The sequence below is a fragment of the Sesamum indicum genome, linkage group LG3 (assembly GCF_000512975.1).
Source record: "Sesamum indicum cultivar Zhongzhi No. 13 linkage group LG3, S_indicum_v1.0, whole genome shotgun sequence".
NCBI lineage: Eukaryota > Viridiplantae > Streptophyta > Magnoliopsida > Lamiales > Pedaliaceae > Sesamum > Sesamum indicum.
Genome location: NC_026147.1, coordinates 20,950,603 through 20,967,347, shown reverse-complemented (window position 1 = coordinate 20,967,347; position 16,745 = coordinate 20,950,603). Strand labels below are relative to the sequence as shown.

At 31.8% G+C, this 16,745-nt stretch overlaps 2 protein-coding genes across 2 annotated transcripts in view; both read left to right on the top strand.

Annotated features, from left to right (window-relative positions):
• LOC105159049 (tubulin gamma-1 chain) overlaps positions 1–810 on the top strand; it is a 5,707-nt gene extending 4,897 nt beyond the window's left edge. The window contains exons 10-11 of the mRNA XM_011075982.2: positions 279–383; positions 464–810. Of these exons, the coding sequence (XP_011074284.1) occupies positions 279–383; positions 464–532 (174 nt within the window). The 3' untranslated portion in view covers positions 533–810. The remainder of the gene's footprint in view (positions 1–278; positions 384–463) is intronic.
• On the top strand, positions 3,913–12,364 carry LOC105159048 (oligopeptide transporter 4). Its single transcript, XM_011075981.2, has 6 exons — positions 3,913–4,618; positions 5,332–5,429; positions 9,353–9,955; positions 10,801–11,053; positions 11,227–11,409; positions 11,497–12,364. The coding sequence occupies exons 1-6, from the start codon at positions 4,082–4,084 to the stop codon at positions 12,109–12,111; spliced, it is 2,289 nt and encodes a 762-aa protein (XP_011074283.1). The 5' UTR covers positions 3,913–4,081; the 3' UTR covers positions 12,112–12,364.

The following is a 16,745-nucleotide window of genomic DNA, read 5'->3' as shown; positions in this document are numbered from 1 at the left end:
TGCACAAAGTCTCTACTACCAAAAGTATTCAAGACAATATCATGTAAAATTTACCTCTTTTCCGTAAGTCCTCTAGCAAAATAATTGGCGACTAATGGTGATGCTAATAGAAAGTCTACTTGGGAGAAGAGAACTTGTTCAACTCTTTATATGAAACCTTTGAATAACTTGTCAACAAATTGGTCTGTCCCGCAACTTTTCATTGTAAATTAAGTTTTCCTGAACTCTTAATTTTATGTCTGTCTGACTTAACATATAGCTCTGTTGAATGTGTCCAGGATAATGATCTCTCCGAATTTGATGAATCTAGAGACATAATTGAGAGTCTTGTGGATGAGTACAAGGCTTGTGAGTCCCCCGATTACATCAAGTGGGGAATGGAGGTAGCCTCTTTCCTGTCCGATCTATTCGTATCACTATAATTCATAGCCCATGACATTAATAGCACGAAGTATTCTTGCAGGATCCTGATCATATCCTATCAGGAGAAGGAAACGCAACGGGGACAGTGGACCCCAAATTAGCAGTTTGACTTAACCTATTTTGTTCAACCCTTTACTTTTTGTGCACTTATATTTCATCCTATGCTAGTCTCTGGCTTGTTCTTTTGCAGATTGCTCTAGCGCCTGCAAATAGTTGTAGTTTTTGTGGCTGCTTGTTTTCTTCAGGTTTGTGTGAGATAATAAATCATCTTGATGCCTACGTGTGAATATTCTTGGATCCACCTTGGTTCTATGTACTCCAGGGTTTCTCTGAATTATTTTTGCGTGCAAATAGTGTTCTTGTTTTATTTAGGGTTAATTATACTTAGACCCTCTTAAGATGTGATATTATACTTTCCCCAATAAAGTTTTAAGATAAAATCTAACCCTCTTTCAGGATGATTTAGATGGAAAATGTTGAGATTACTAAAAAAGTTATATTAATTTTCAATTGTATCCCTGATTTTAACATTTTTTTATGTAATATGTTTGTACTTATAAGGGAAAATTATAATGATGTTAAATTCATTCTATATGTTTGTGTGTGTGTATATATATATTATATTTATCCCATTATACGTACAAAAATATGTATGAGGATGTTATATGTGGGGCAAAATCGAAAATTTATATAATGTTTTTGCTTATTTTAGCAATTTCTGTCCAAGTTTTTAACTGAAGGGAGTAAGGTATAAATGACGAACATTCAAAGAATGTAAGTGTAATTTCAAAATTTCTTTGGATGAAGTGTATTGTTAGAAGGGGTTTAAGTGTAATTAACCCTTTCATTATCTATTTGTGGGTAAATTATATGTTCCTCTAAGGTTTGTTATAAGTACAAGTACTTCATTGTTATTTGAAAAATTATAAATACCTTTTGAAATTATCAACCGTTTAAAAAATACCCTCATACAATGGGCTGTTACTAGAGGGTATTTGTTAGATAATTGTTAATACTAGGTAAATATTTATAATTTTTTAAATAATATGATAATAATTTTAATTATGATAAATTTTTGAGGAGTCTGTGCTAACTTACCCTTTTACTTATTGGTGTATTTTTGGTCATTACTTGCTGAGCGATAGGGAAATATGATACATTATTATTAGTCTCAAGTCAGCGATTCCAGCTGTAGAGTTTAATGTCACCCCATTCAAATTCCATCCAATTCATTAATGATTCTACATGTTTGCATTCGTAACACACAACTATGCGAGAAAATTGTTGAGTGCACAACTTGTGCAGTAGCTATGAGGAAATTGACATGCCAGTAATTGCATTATGAACTTATGTTTTCCAAATTGATAAAATTAATTTCATAATTCATTTTATATGCCTACACCAAAATACTTCATACTTCAAACCAGATTCATGATGTGGTTCTTTTTATTATATGAATTTGGTGTAGAAATACAAAAATAATATGAATTACATTACATTATATTAATATAATATAATATAAATTTTCTGTTTATATAGGATAAGTTTTAATGAGTTCTTTTGAGGTCTATGTGATTACGAATATTTTCTCATTGTTTGAGAATTTATAAATATTTTCTTAATATTTGATTAAATTATGTAATTTATGAATAGAAGTTTGTAATTGCTATTTTTTTTGGGAAAAAAATGTGTAAAATAATTCTCCACTTAATTTATAAAAAAATAAGTAAAATTATAATTTATAATTCATAAATATTTTAGTCAGTTTATTACAAATAATAGATGAAAACTAAATAGATACTAATGAATTGGGTTAGATGTTTATTAAAATTAAAAATATTGATAATTTTTCAAATATTAAAGAGTATTTATAATTATATAAAAATTAGTTGTAACATACTCTTTTTATATTATATATATATAATAAGATCCAAAGCATGTAATATATTTGCACTTATAAAATTTACATAAAACAAATGTAGGAGGAAGAAACAAGAAATCAATAAGGGTCTGAAAGTAACGATTTGTTCGAAAATGCTTTGACGAGTTCATTGTAGCCACCCCACAACAGGAGGCTACAGCTCATGCATACTCCCATCTCTTATCCTACGCCCTAGAAATTCTCCTCCCCATTGTCCCTTTGTCTTTTCCTTATTACCCAAGTCAGCTTTACTTGATTGGACCGAAAGAAAAATTGCATTGCCCATCAATGCGCTCTCTCCGAGAAATGCAGCTGCGTAAACTGCAGCAATCAATCTGTCCAGTGGTCTACATCGACGAAACCAAGGGGCGTACCTCCCAATCCCAACCAACCATTAATTTTTCATTTTTTCCGTTTTCGGGACTGACCCCCCAACCAATCACCATAATATGGGGATAATGGGTCCCACGAATTTCATCACCAAAATTAAAAATTTAATAAATTTATACGGATAAAATTACACTACGTTCTTCTAAAATTTAGTGTAATTATACTTAAACCTCCTGTAATTTAAGAAATTATATCTAACATCCTTGATATTTACTTCCGTCTAACAAATAAGCCCTTTTATTAGTTAAATTAATTGAATTTGCTGATATTGACAATAAAAAGTAAATAAAATTTATATTTATCATCATTTGACTTATTACTGAATTAATGCAAGTTAATTTTTTTTTCTTCGGAATTAAACTTCCATTATAACACTGAAAATATATCTCATCACATTCATTAACGTGTGAAAATATATGGGTTAATTTGATCATAAAAGAACTTCTCTGATATTCAATAAATAAGTAATAAGTCAATTGACGATAAATATAATTTTTCTTCCAATTTTTTATTAATATTATTAAATTCGATCAATACATTAATATAACTAAGAGTAATAAAATAAATTACTATAAATTCACGTAAATTGATAAAAACACCATCACGTCTATTGTGACCAGAAGCCATAATATCGGATTTGCATAATTAAATTATTTTTTATGTGTTAAATTATTTCGATTTGTCATTTTTATTTTGTATTTAAATCACTTTTTCGATTTCTTTTTTGTTTCCTCTTCCCATTATTTTTCTAAAAAAATAGTTTGTACCTTTTTTCTATTAAAGTATATCATTTAAAATTTTAATTAATTAAATTTATTAATTATGCATACATTTTATTACACAATTGGATTTTCTCGTACACTAATTAATGTGGGTATAATACACTTATTATATAATTAATTATTTTTTAAAATACATAAATAATACAATAACTGTATCAAACTTGCTATATACTTGATTAAATTATCTGATTAAACCCAATTCAAGTCACAATATCCACTATTTTTTTTTTGAGTAAAGAATATTTTTAACGTACCTCCGTATCATATATTAATGTCAGGCTCACGTATATTATTATATATTAATGTCACACTCACGTATATATTATATTTCTTATATTGGAAGATTATAATTTAATTTAATTATACTAAGATCAAAGCAACGAAATTTGCAACTAAAAGTTTGTCCAATTTCACAGAGTTATACTACATATGTGTAATTTCCATATACATACAAAGTTCATTCATATATACATATATATATATACACACACACATGCACACACCATCACTCAAATAATCTAAAACCGTACAGCTTGATTAAGTGCTTTTCCTTAATCGTTGGAAGATGGGAGCAATGGAAGTGGAGGCTCCGTTCGACCCACAACCACCAAAAGTCTCAGAAAACGGCGACGGCGACGCCGACGAGGATGAGATTTCGCCCATAGAGGAAGTCCGGTTAACCGTACCCGTAACCGACGACCCGAGTCTCCCCGTATGGACCTTCCGGATGTGGGTTTTGGGTCTTCTCTCCTGCGTCCTCCTTTCCTTCCTCAACCAGTTCTTCACTTATCGAAGGGAGCCGCTTATTATTACTCAGATCACTGTGCTCGTTGCCTCTCTACCCATCGGACGGTTCATGGCTGCTGTCCTGCCCACCACCAAATGGACAGTTCGGGTTCCCGGGCTCGGGATCCGGGAGTTCTCGCTCAACCCGGGTCCGTTTAACATCAAGGAGCATGTGCTGATATCCATTTTCGCTAATGCTGGGAGTGCTTTTGGAAATGGGCCGGCTTATGCGGTTATGATAGTGGATATAATCATTGCATTTTACAGAAGGAAAATATCTTTTCTGGCTGGATGGCTCCTCATTATTACCACTCAGGTTTCCTTTAACCATCTCCTTTACTCCATTAATTTTATTTTAGTTTACATAATTTTAAAAGGCTCCAATACTATTATTAAGGGAAATTCTGGTTAGATTCGGGCGATCAAAATTGAATTAATTATATGAATCGACGTATTTGGAAAATAATTAATTATGTAACAAATGTGATGTACTTATTTCGTAAATAGTTTGATTCATCTAAACTTGATCTGAATAAGAATATTTCATTATTAAGATAAACCCATGTCGTGGATAAGATACCTTTTCATTATTTTTGGAATATAAGTAAAATGATTGTTCTACTAAACTGTTTCATTTTGAATTTTAGTGTAAAAGTCCTCTTGGTAATATATAATTATGTATTAATTAAAAGTGATAATGAATGCCAGCTATATTTATTTTTCTAATGCCGAATCTTTTTGTTCTTCTTCTGGAAAAATTAAATCAAGAATATCTGATTTTAATAATATAATTTATAGTTAGCAGATAGCTATAGCAATCCTTATCCTTCAGATTCCCCTTTGATGAAAATTGCAAAGCAAAAATGGGAATCTGATTCTGGGGTAGCACACAGTAAAGAGGGAAAAGTTAGGGAAGTCTTTTTCCTATCCAGCTGAGCCAGCTGATGTAGCTGCATGTCTGTATATGTTTGTATGTGTATAATAATATTTTGATATAGTGGTGATGCTGACATGCGCTATGATGGGCAGGTTCTTGGGTACGGTTGGGCAGGACTCCTGAGGAAATACGTAGTTGAGCCGGCACACATGTGGTGGCCGAGCACTCTTGTCCAGATTTCACTCTTCAGGTACATTGTTTTTTGAGGACTTTTTCTGCTTCTGTTTTTGCTCTATTAACTTGAGACGAATGTCTTTAGCAAACCCTTTTTGTCTTTTACGCTAAAAGTTTGTGTTTTAAAAAGTAACGGACGAAGATGGGGTGCACGGGTCTAAAGTGCTTTTCTTGATTTATTCCAATATCAAAATACCAAAAAACTTGGAAATATTACATTACAAAGATTAATATACTAAATTTTATTTTTCAAATTTCGATATCTACACGAATATAACTTAATTAATAATTATAATTTATACATTTATTTGAGTTAGTATTTAGTGTAACTATTTATTTATTAATTATATTTTTTTATAAATAATATTTATATTTAAATTAGTATTATATGTTGGATACAAAATGGTTAATTAAATACTATAATTATTGTAATTATCTAAAACTATTCTTAATTAACCCCCGCATCCGCCGGGGGCCGAGGGGAGGGTGGGGGCGGAGTAGTTTTTTTTTAATAATTATTTATATTTATAATAATAATATTTTTATTTTATAATAGGAATTATTTATATATATTATAAGTTAAAATTAGAAATAAAGTAGATGGGGTTTTCGCCTATTTTTAAAATACAGGGGAATTTTTAGCCAAGTTTCTAAAATACATGGGGTTTTATGCTATTTAGCCACTTTGTTATGAGTTTTCTTGTTGTGGTTGAAGATAAGTAGAATTCCTAGGCTGTGTTTGAACTCTTTATGACGAGTTGATATCTTATCTAAAATGACGGCCTACACTATATTGTAGAAAATTCATAAATGAGGTTGTACTCCACCCTACTATATTGTAGTAGCTTTACTAAATTCCTCCCTCAAATAAATAGGGGCTATTGGAAGTATGTCAAATGAAAATCTCTTAGTTGCATTTGCATTGAAAGATTTGAAACACCCAGTCATAAATGATTTTAAATGCCAGTATTTCTAGAATCTAGAGCTAAAGAGTACCAAAGTTCTAGCAGGTTTAATTATTTTTTTTATTATGAAATGATAATAATAATAATAAAAAAATATATTTAAAATAAAACATATAATATTAATATAGCAAGTTGTGGACTGCCAATTTTGTTTAAAAAAAAATGACAAATAGAGTCCGCGACTTCAATAATTGAACTCGTGGATAGTCCTTGTGACTTCAAACCTTCCCTATAAAAAAAAGTTATTTTTTTAATATTGATGGCAGGCGGTCAGCCACTTTAATATAATTAGATATTATATAATTATAATAATAATAATGTAGATATAGGATAAGATTATATATAAAAATATATTATTATTTTTTTGCAAAGTTTTTCTTGCACCTTATTTATAATTATAATAATGTATTAGGTATCAATAAAGACATGAGATCTAATAAATTATAATAACTTATCTCAATGTACAAAATGATAACTCAATTCAACAAATACATAAATATAGCAATGATAATTAATTTATAATGTCTACATATTCGGTGGAACTTAAACCCATAATCTTGAACTTGCACTTTAAAGATTAAACCCTTGCAAGCACATTAACTTTAAAGTACAAGTTCAAAGTCATGGGTTTAAGTCCCAACGAATATGTGGGTATTACAAATTAATTATTGTTGTTATATTGATATATTTGTTGAATTTAGTTATCATTTTGTATATTGAGATAAGTTATTATAAGTTTTTTTTACCACTATTAATAAAAAAAAAAAGAATGAACCAACCAAAAATTTCTATAAGATGCTGACAAATCTTTTGTTTTTATTGGTACCTAATACATTATTATAATTGTAAATAAGTTGCAAGAAACTTTACAAAAAACAAGTACATAATAATAATATATTATTTTACATAATAATCTTATCCTATATCTATATATTATTATTATTATATAATTATATAATAACATAATTATATAAAATATAGTATTAAATTATATTAAGATGCTGACAGGGCAGGCGGTTAGCTTTTGAATATTAAAAAAATAATTTTTTTTAATAGAAAAGGTTTGAAGTCGTAGGAACATTGAAGTTGTGGACTCTCTATCCGTAATTTTTTTTTCAAAATTAAAAGAAAAAAATAGGTGTCAGTTCACAACTTGCTATATTAATATTATATATTTTATTCTAAATATAGTTTATTAAGGTTTGAAGTCGTAGGAACATTGAAGTCACGGACTCTCTGTTCGAGATGTTTTTTCAAAATTAAAAGAAAATATTGGTGTCAGTCCACAACTTGCTATATTAATATTATATATTTTATTATTATTATTTTTATAATAAAATTAAACCAGTTCTAGCGCCATGTAGGATCTAAATGTTTAAGTTAGTCTAAAGTTTATTGCTGTGAGTTTCAAGACTACACATGAGGTAAAAAGTAAGACACCAATTATATTTCTCTTAGAAGCTATAGGCTATAACTATGATTTATAGCTGTTATCACTCCACACACATACGATAACTCATGTCAGATTTTAATGATTTGACTTTGATAGATACTGTGAGTACTTTGGAGTTCCTTCTGGTGTCAAATAGCTGGTAGTATTTTCAGTTAAAGAATTTAATGGCTTCAAATCCTAGATTTGTTGTTGTGTTGTGTCTCAGGAAAATTCTTACCCGGATTAGGCCCAAACTAATCATATAACAAGTGTGATACACTTGCTATGTGATTGGCTAGTTTTCCTAAGCTGTACACTAATTACACGGAAAGTGTATTACACTTGAGATATGATTGGTTCAGGTTCGTCAAGGTGGGTCCGAACTAGAAATTTCCCTGGTTTCCAAGTCTACTGGGTGAATAATTGCAATTACTACTTAGTGCTCCATGTTCAATGTATATGTAAGTTGCATTGCTATTCACATTTTGAACGCACGCTGAGAGGGTTCCATGATAACATAAGGGTTAAATATGCTTTGTATGCCTCAAGTGTACTTACAGTCGCATTCGCTCCCCAAAAGTAGGCAATAAGATCCCCGTAACAAAATAATTTGACATTGATAGGACAAAAATTCCCTTCATACTTATATTATGAAATCTTTTTGTGGACCTCCCTAGTATATATTTATTACAAAATTTCCCCATAGACTTTTGTTTTGGTGATTTTGAACGTTTATTAAAACTTTTATTTGGACAATAATATTTAATAATATCATTTTATTATAGATTATATAAGGTAGAAATATTTAGAAGCTCAATATTTGCAACTATATTTTATAGGGTAGATTATTTATTTAAAGATATACATAAATATGTATGGATCGTGATGTAATCATATATATCATGCATATAACTTATAAACATGATATTTTATGTTAGTTAACTTATATTTTATATTCAGTTATATGTAAATATTTAAAATATATCATATCATTACTCATGAAATTATGGAATTTTATAGATTAATTATATATAATTTTGTAATTACAATACATATATTACATATAAACGCATTTTTTAAAATTGTGTGTACAGTATTCTATAAAAAACTATAAAGATTATAAGCTCATAGAGTTTCTACAAGTATCTATAAAAATAATAAAATTTACATATTCTGAGTAAGTTTTGTTTTAAATAAAGTTTTATATTAACTCAAATTATTTTATAGGGGAATGATTGTAATCAATATATTTGAAGGGGGCTAAGTAATAAGGGCATTTTCATGCTAAAAATTATGATCAATGTTATTGGGGTTTTTTTGTTACCTTTTATACTTTCGGGAGGTAAATAGGACTGTAGGCATACTTCAGGGGTGGAAAGTGTCTTTATCCCCAAACATAAAAGAGATGAATATAGTGGACGTTTTACTAGTTATTGCATAAATTAGAAATTATCTTTGGGGCTCTTTAGAAGAACTTTTTACCTTATGTCAAGGAAAAGGCTTCAGCTTTTCATTCTTGATGTTTGAATTTGTTTTATACAGAACACTGCATGAGAAAGACAATGAAGGTGCTATTGAAAATGGGGATGGTAGCAGCAAGAAACGCCAAATGTCACGTTCAAAGTTCTTCCTGATTGCTCTAACATGTAGCTTTTTGTGGTACTTATTCCCAGGTTACTTATTCCAAAGCCTTCAGAGCATTTCATGGGTGTGCTGGGTGTTTCCTCACTCTGTCACTGCCCACCAGATTGGATCAGGTTTAAATGGCCTGGGAATTGGAGCTCTCACACTAGACTGGGCTGCTGTAGCTTCTTTCTTGTTCAGCCCTCTTATCTCTCCCTTCTTTGCCATTGCCAATGTTTTCGTTGGATATTTTATTATTATGTATATTGTGATACCCATATCCTACTGGGGGTTGAACGTATACAATGCCAAAAACTTCCCAATCTATTCCGCTGACCTATTTACTGCAAATGGTCAGGAGTATAACATATCGGCAATTGTTAGTCCTCAATTTGAGCTTGACCGAGAGCAGTATCAGAAGCAAGGGAGAATTCACTTGAGCACATTCTTTTCTCTCACTTATGGATTTGGATTTGCCACCATTGCCTCTACAGTTACACATGTTGCCTTGTTCTATGGAAGGTACTTCTTTTGTTTCTGTCTTTTATTTTCAAGTGTTTAACTGGATTGATGTTAATTTCTACAACTAAAATAAGGAAATTGCCATGTATCAAATAGAAGGCTCCAGTTAGGAGCTCTGTATCAGATTAGACAAGTTCAATATTGTTTGGAGTAAGTTTGTTAGTCTGAGCCAACATACTCATAGCCGTTATTCTGCTTAATGGGTTTCCTTGGAAATGTATGTGAGAGTTTCATCTTAGTAACCTCTTTGTTTTGTGAATATGGTACATAATACATGAATCAAATAAATGAAATTATTTGTGCTGTGATGGCCAGATTTTAACTAGAAATCCCAGCCACCTTCCTGCAGGATGTCCTTTAGCATCACCAACAAGAAGTATTTTAGACTTCTTTGTTAAGAAAAGATTCTGCTGAGTTCACCCCTTGTCTGGATTACGGTTGACTCATGCTAAGGTACAATTACAAAGAAATCTAGATAATCTCTAGTAAATTTACCAAAACTAGAATAAGACATTTGAACTAGAGATGACTTGCAATTAGAGCAGAGCAGGATATTACTGGAGGCATTTACTTTCGAGGTCTTACAAGAATATAGATAATCTGCACATTTCAGAAGTTAAGTTTTGAAAGTAAAATCATTTAGAACAGCTGTGCTCTTGCTTCTTGATTAAACCCTGAATTCCTACTTCACTACATTATAATGCCAAGCTTGCTTCTATGGATTCTCATAAAGTATGCCCATAAAGCAGACATTCCCATGCTGGTTTGTGTCATGTATGCCTTTAGAAAAACTGTTGGTATCATTATTAGACTCTCAACTTCCGTATCTTATTGGCTTGGCCCAGAGAGATATATGACCGCTACAAGGCTTCTTCAAAGGCCAAGAGAGATATTCACACTAAACTAATGAAAAACTACAAAGATATACCTTCGTGGTGGTTTTACGTTCTTCTTGCGGTGACAATGGTGGTGTCATTAGTCCTCTGCATCTTCCTGAAAAAGGAGATTCAGATGCCTTTCTGGGCCCTTTTGCTTGCTGCTGTCCTTGCTTTCTTATTTACTCTTCCCATCAGCATCATTACTGCAACAACAAATCAGGTAACCCCTCTAGTAACATTTCGCTTCATTTCCTTTCTTCCTAAGTGAGATGAGAGATTCGTTCTTTTGTTGCTAATTATTTGCTATAATTTGTAAGTATCATCATTGGGAATGCTGGAACACTATCACTTAACTTTCACACTTCATAAATCAACACCTTAATTTCTTTTCAGACTCCAGGCCTAAATATTATCACAGAGTACCTTATGGGCATCATATATCCTGGAAGGCCGATAGCCAATGTCTGCTTTAAGGTCTATGGCTACATGAGCATGACTCAGGCAATAGCCTTTCTTAGTGATTTCAAGCTTGGTCATTACATGAAAATTCCTCCTAGGTCAATGTTCCTAGTCCAGGTACGGCTTCCTTCCTATCAAGATATTACTTCTTGATTTTGTGAATGGTTAGTAATAACTAACCTAAATTTTCAATCCAAATTCCAGTTCCTTGGGACCATGGTTGCAGGCACAGTAAATATGAGCGTTGCTTGGTGGCTTTTGCACACTGTCGACGATATATGCCACCCAGACAAGTTCTCAAACAGTCCTTGGACATGCCCCAATGACCATGTCTTCTTTGATGCCTCAGTCATCTGGGGTCTGGTTAGTCCAATACGGATTTTTGGCAGTGAAGGTAACTATTCAGCACTAAACTGGTTCTTCCTAGCCGGGCTATTGGGGCCCGTTCTTGTGTGGGGATGCCACAGGGCATTCCCCAAGCATTCTTGGATTCCCCTCATTAACCTTCCTGTACTCTTCGGAGCAACTGCTTATATGCCACCGGCAACCGCACTGAACTACAATTCTTGGATTTTTGTTGGCACGGTTTTCAATTTTTTCGTGTTTAGATACAGGAAGAAGTGGTGGCAAAGGTATAACTATATTCTCTCAGCTGCCTTGGATGCCGGCGTCGCTTTTATGGCTGTGTTGCTCTACTTCGTTGTGGGCCTTGAGAACAGAAACATATCGTGGTGGGGCAACAACGACCCCGAGCATTGCGATTTGGCAACTTGCCCTACGGCTAAGGGTATTGTAGTTGACAACTGCCCGGTATATTAGTCTCTGAAGTATCTTGGTGTTTATTTTTTCGTAGATCTGTTTTCTGAAAGTTCGTGTCTCATAGAATTGCTTGGAAGTGAAAGGAAAAATGTATATGATTTGGATTTACATTGTCCCTCGTTTCTGTAATATAGTTCATGTATACCCCTGCTGTTTCATGTCTTGTAAGAGAAAGGTTTTTACAATAGCTTGCATGTAAAATCTGCATGGAACTTTGAGATAGTTGAAATGAATACAGCTGAAGTTGCTAGTATTATGAAAATCATTACAACACCGTTTCAACCGTATGATCTTCACTTGGGCCGTGGTTACTTTGTGTGATTGGATTGGATATTCCACTCATATTTTGGATGTTTTGTTAGCATTTCACTTTCTCCCTTCGTATGATGGATGTTTTTCCTCTCTAAATAAAATTGTATATTTGTATGATTTTAAATTCATATTGTTTGATGGTTTTTTTGGCCAAATTGAATTTTTCCTCTGTATATTGCAAAAATAGCTAAAAATTCTCCTGTGTTTTAAACATAAGCAGAAACCCCTTTGATTTCTAAAGAAAATTCCCCTTTCATTAGAAACTAATGGAAGGTGGGGTGCACTCACTGGTGGAGAGAGTGGGCATGATTTTTTTACGAGTTTTGATGGCTTTTTTTCCTGTTAATTAACAAAAATACCTTTATATTGTGTATAAAATTACTATGATCGAATGTACTTGTTTTTAATAATTTTTTTATATTTTTAATCCCTCGTAAATAATAAATAATTTTATTCCTAAATATATTTATTTAAATATCAAAACATAAAAATTGTATATATTATTTAATGTAACTTAAATTAAAAAATTAAATTAATATCACAATACAAAAAGTAATATACTAAGTTCATTTTTAAAAATTTAAATATTTAGCAATATAAATGTTAATGAACAATAACAATAATATTTTTTAATTAATATTTAATTTAAATATATTGTAATAAATTATTTACTGTAAATAATTTAAAATTTAATAGTATATGTATTTACAGTAAAAAATTTAATATTTTCTTTTATTATTTTTTATTTTAAAATTTTAAATCAAATTTTCTTATCATTTTTTATTTTATTTCTTTCTTAAATCAATTTTTAAATATATTCAAAATATAAAAGAAAAAAAGAAAAAACTGGGCGACGGCCATCGCTTGACCGATGGCCGCCCAAAATTACCCTGGGCGGCCGCTGAGTCACGGTCGCCCAAACTTCTCTAGGCAACCATCGCATTGCCGTCGCCCTTTGCGTCGAGCGACGTGAGGGGGTTGAAGAGGGGTGACGCGTGGTGGGGGTTAATTTTATTATTTTTTATTTTTATAAATAATAATTTATATTTTATAATTATAGATAGAATACATATTAAAATTAATAAAATCATGACCTTTAATAATTTAGATCTAACAGTTGAGATGTATCGATAAAATCATACCCCTGTTATACAATTAAAAAAAATTCAATAGGCATGAAAATAAGAAATAATATCTAATAAATAAGGGCATAACAACCTTTTGACAAAAAATTAACAACGTTAACTTCAACTAACAGTGAGGTGCAAGTGTGCTATATTTAAGAAAATAGAGGGGGATTGCTTATTTTTAAAAGACAGGGGGATTTTTAGTTAAATTTTAAAAATACAGGAAGGTAATATGTAATTTGACATTTTTCTTCCTATCATAATTACAGAATGAATAACTTATTATGCGGAACACTCTCAACGGTTTATAAATTATGATATTTGATTCCAAACACCCTCTAATTCATGAGCGGATAAAATTCCAAATACCTATTCGGGTAAATTACATCCACACTTTTAAAGATTTTTGATCTAATTATAAATATATTTTTATTAGAATAAAAATTACAATTATGAAATTTGTAAAACATTACTAATTGAGTAAAAAAAATGTAGAAGTATTTAAATACCCTTTCTCGTTTCTGATAGAAAGAAACAATAGACATATTAAATAAAATTTAATGAAATTATCAAAATGCCCAAAAAAAATAATAATATCAGGCAAAGATTTTGTTTTTGTTTTTGTTTTTTCTTGTTCACTCTTTGTATCTTTGTTATGTGTAATTTTTACTTTAAAGTAACACGACACATATGAAAAATGATCACAGATTACTTACCTAAAGTTTGATCTAAAAGGCACTTTAATTAAAAAAGATAAATGATGAAATTATAATAAAAAGCTTGAGAAGTATTTTGGAAATATTACATTGTAAAATTCGACAAAATCCTACCTATTTTTGAATTGATTTTTATTTTTATTTTTTATGACAAGGCATTAAAATAAATTACTTTTTTATGACCCAACGTGACAAGTGTAATATCATAATTACAAACTCATTTTCATCAAATATGATTAGTTCATAATTTATTTAGGAATTTTAATCAAACTGACTTGCCATGTCATTTTACTTTTATCTAGATACTGAATCATATAATAAACGATCCTACACGTCATGATCAGTCACTCATCTCACACCATACACTCGATTATCAGTGCAACACACTTGCCGTACAATTTGATTCTCTTTCTTTCTATTTATTACATGGTAATTCTGTGAATTTCTCATATTTGCAAGGGGCAATCTGTAAATACCCGTATCACCAATCACCGTCAAGAAAAGCCTGGAAAGATGCCTCCGGTTGATCATTGGTGGGCATCTTTCGAAATTCGAAGAAAAGTGATCCTCAAATATTAATTATTTTTTGTAAAACAAAAATCATCTTCTTTCATACGATTTTGTAATAAAATAATGATATTATATGTTTCTTGGTACGTAGCACAAATAGAACAGCAGACCTGTCTCAAAATATCTTCCAACGTTGCTTTATGCCCAAGACCCCGAAAGACAAGACGCGGGAGGGTGCATTGATGCGATATTTTTTGGTGTGGGGAGATATTTTGAGCATCCCGTAGGTGTCAACATCATCAACCCTCTGATATTTTGGCCCTCAGTTAGGTTTACAAACATTTCGTGTTCCCCATCGAGAAACACACGTACACCATTCTTGTTTCTCTCTCTTCCTCCTCTCCGGCACGTACCCTTCTCTCTTTCTTGCTGCCATTTTCATGACACGCCACCGTTGCTCTTTTGAAATATCTTGGACATGTCACTCGAGTCTTCTTTCTTGTTTTTCTCACAATTTAAGCGCTTTTTCGGGAACCCTCCTGTCCTTCGAGTGCCTTCTTCGCGGGCGGTCAGTTCTTTTTCTTTGTTTTTGGTGGTTTCGACTATTTCTGTGCTCGGGACTGTTGTTTTTATGATTTTTATTTGCCAGAAGTTCTTTGTTTTGGGTTAAGGATGCGCTGCACAGCTTTTGTTTTGACCTAGTTCAGATGTTTTAATTCGTTCCTCTATTGAAAATTTGAGCAGGTGAATGAAAGCCCAGTGTTCGGATGTGCACTCTTGGGGTCAGTTAGGGCGACGTGATGATGTTTTTGCGGTGTGTTATTATCTCTATTTTGGTGTGCAGATCAATTTTTACCTGACCCTTTTGTTTACTTTTGGCTGTCTTTGTTGTTTGAAAGCATGAAACTTTTACCTTAGTGAGAAATCTTTCTCTTTCACGTGCCAGTCTTGTGAATTATATGATCAGCATTTCTACATTTGCTCGTGGGCTTATACATCTAGGTTTATTTCGTTTGTTTTGCAGTTTGAATTTGATTAAGTGTTTTATTATGCATCCCACATAATAGTGCACATCAAGTGTATAGTGACTCTCCTTCTCTACATTTGCTTATTGCTTCAATATACACGTGGCGAGTATTTAAAATGCAAAGGAAAATATCAGATTAGAATAAATGAAACTGAAGTGGTAGCCTGTGCTACAGCTTTAACCCATGCTTGGCACTGGGTACTAATAGATTAGGACAACAATCTACCATAATAGGCATCGCTATACCCTATGTCTTAAAGTTGCTTAGAGTTTCATGTGTGCCTTCTCCAAAGGTGTTCCACACATAGAATGCTCACTTGAGATTTTTGAAGGTTGAATTTGATAATTTGTTGCTTGAGCTCTTTCAGTGCAATGCCGAGAATGTGATGTAACACTTGGTGATTTTTCCAACTCTTGACTAAAGAATAATAATAAAGCTCACAACATATAGGAGGGTAGAGACAAGAGATAAAGGTAACATATCACAAACAAAAAAGTGTTCGTCCATGTTTATGTTCTTAAGTTTTCTTAGGGGTGTCTTTCCTTAGTTCCCTACTAAATTTGAGTTATTTTTTGTTGGTTTATTCTCTTACATAAAGTGCATTAAAGCTTATACAAGAACTTTCCTTTTACCTTAAACCTTAGTTGTAAATGGCGCGCCATGGTGCAAGCTCAACGCCATCTTGCAAGGTGCGCCTTTTTTCAGCCCAACCTTTCTTAGGCTGGCTGAATAAAAACTGGACAAAGTCCAATTCTTTTAAAAGAATGGGCTTCACCAATTTAAGTAAAGGCAGGGTTCTTTGACTTAAATTTCTTTAAAAGAATTCGAAAACCTAGAAATGAAAAACGAAAAGAAAGAAGTGAAACCCTTCAAAAGAATTAATAAGTACTATATAGAAGGCATCTTTATTAAAGCCAAGGAAAAAAAAGTCTCTACTTCCT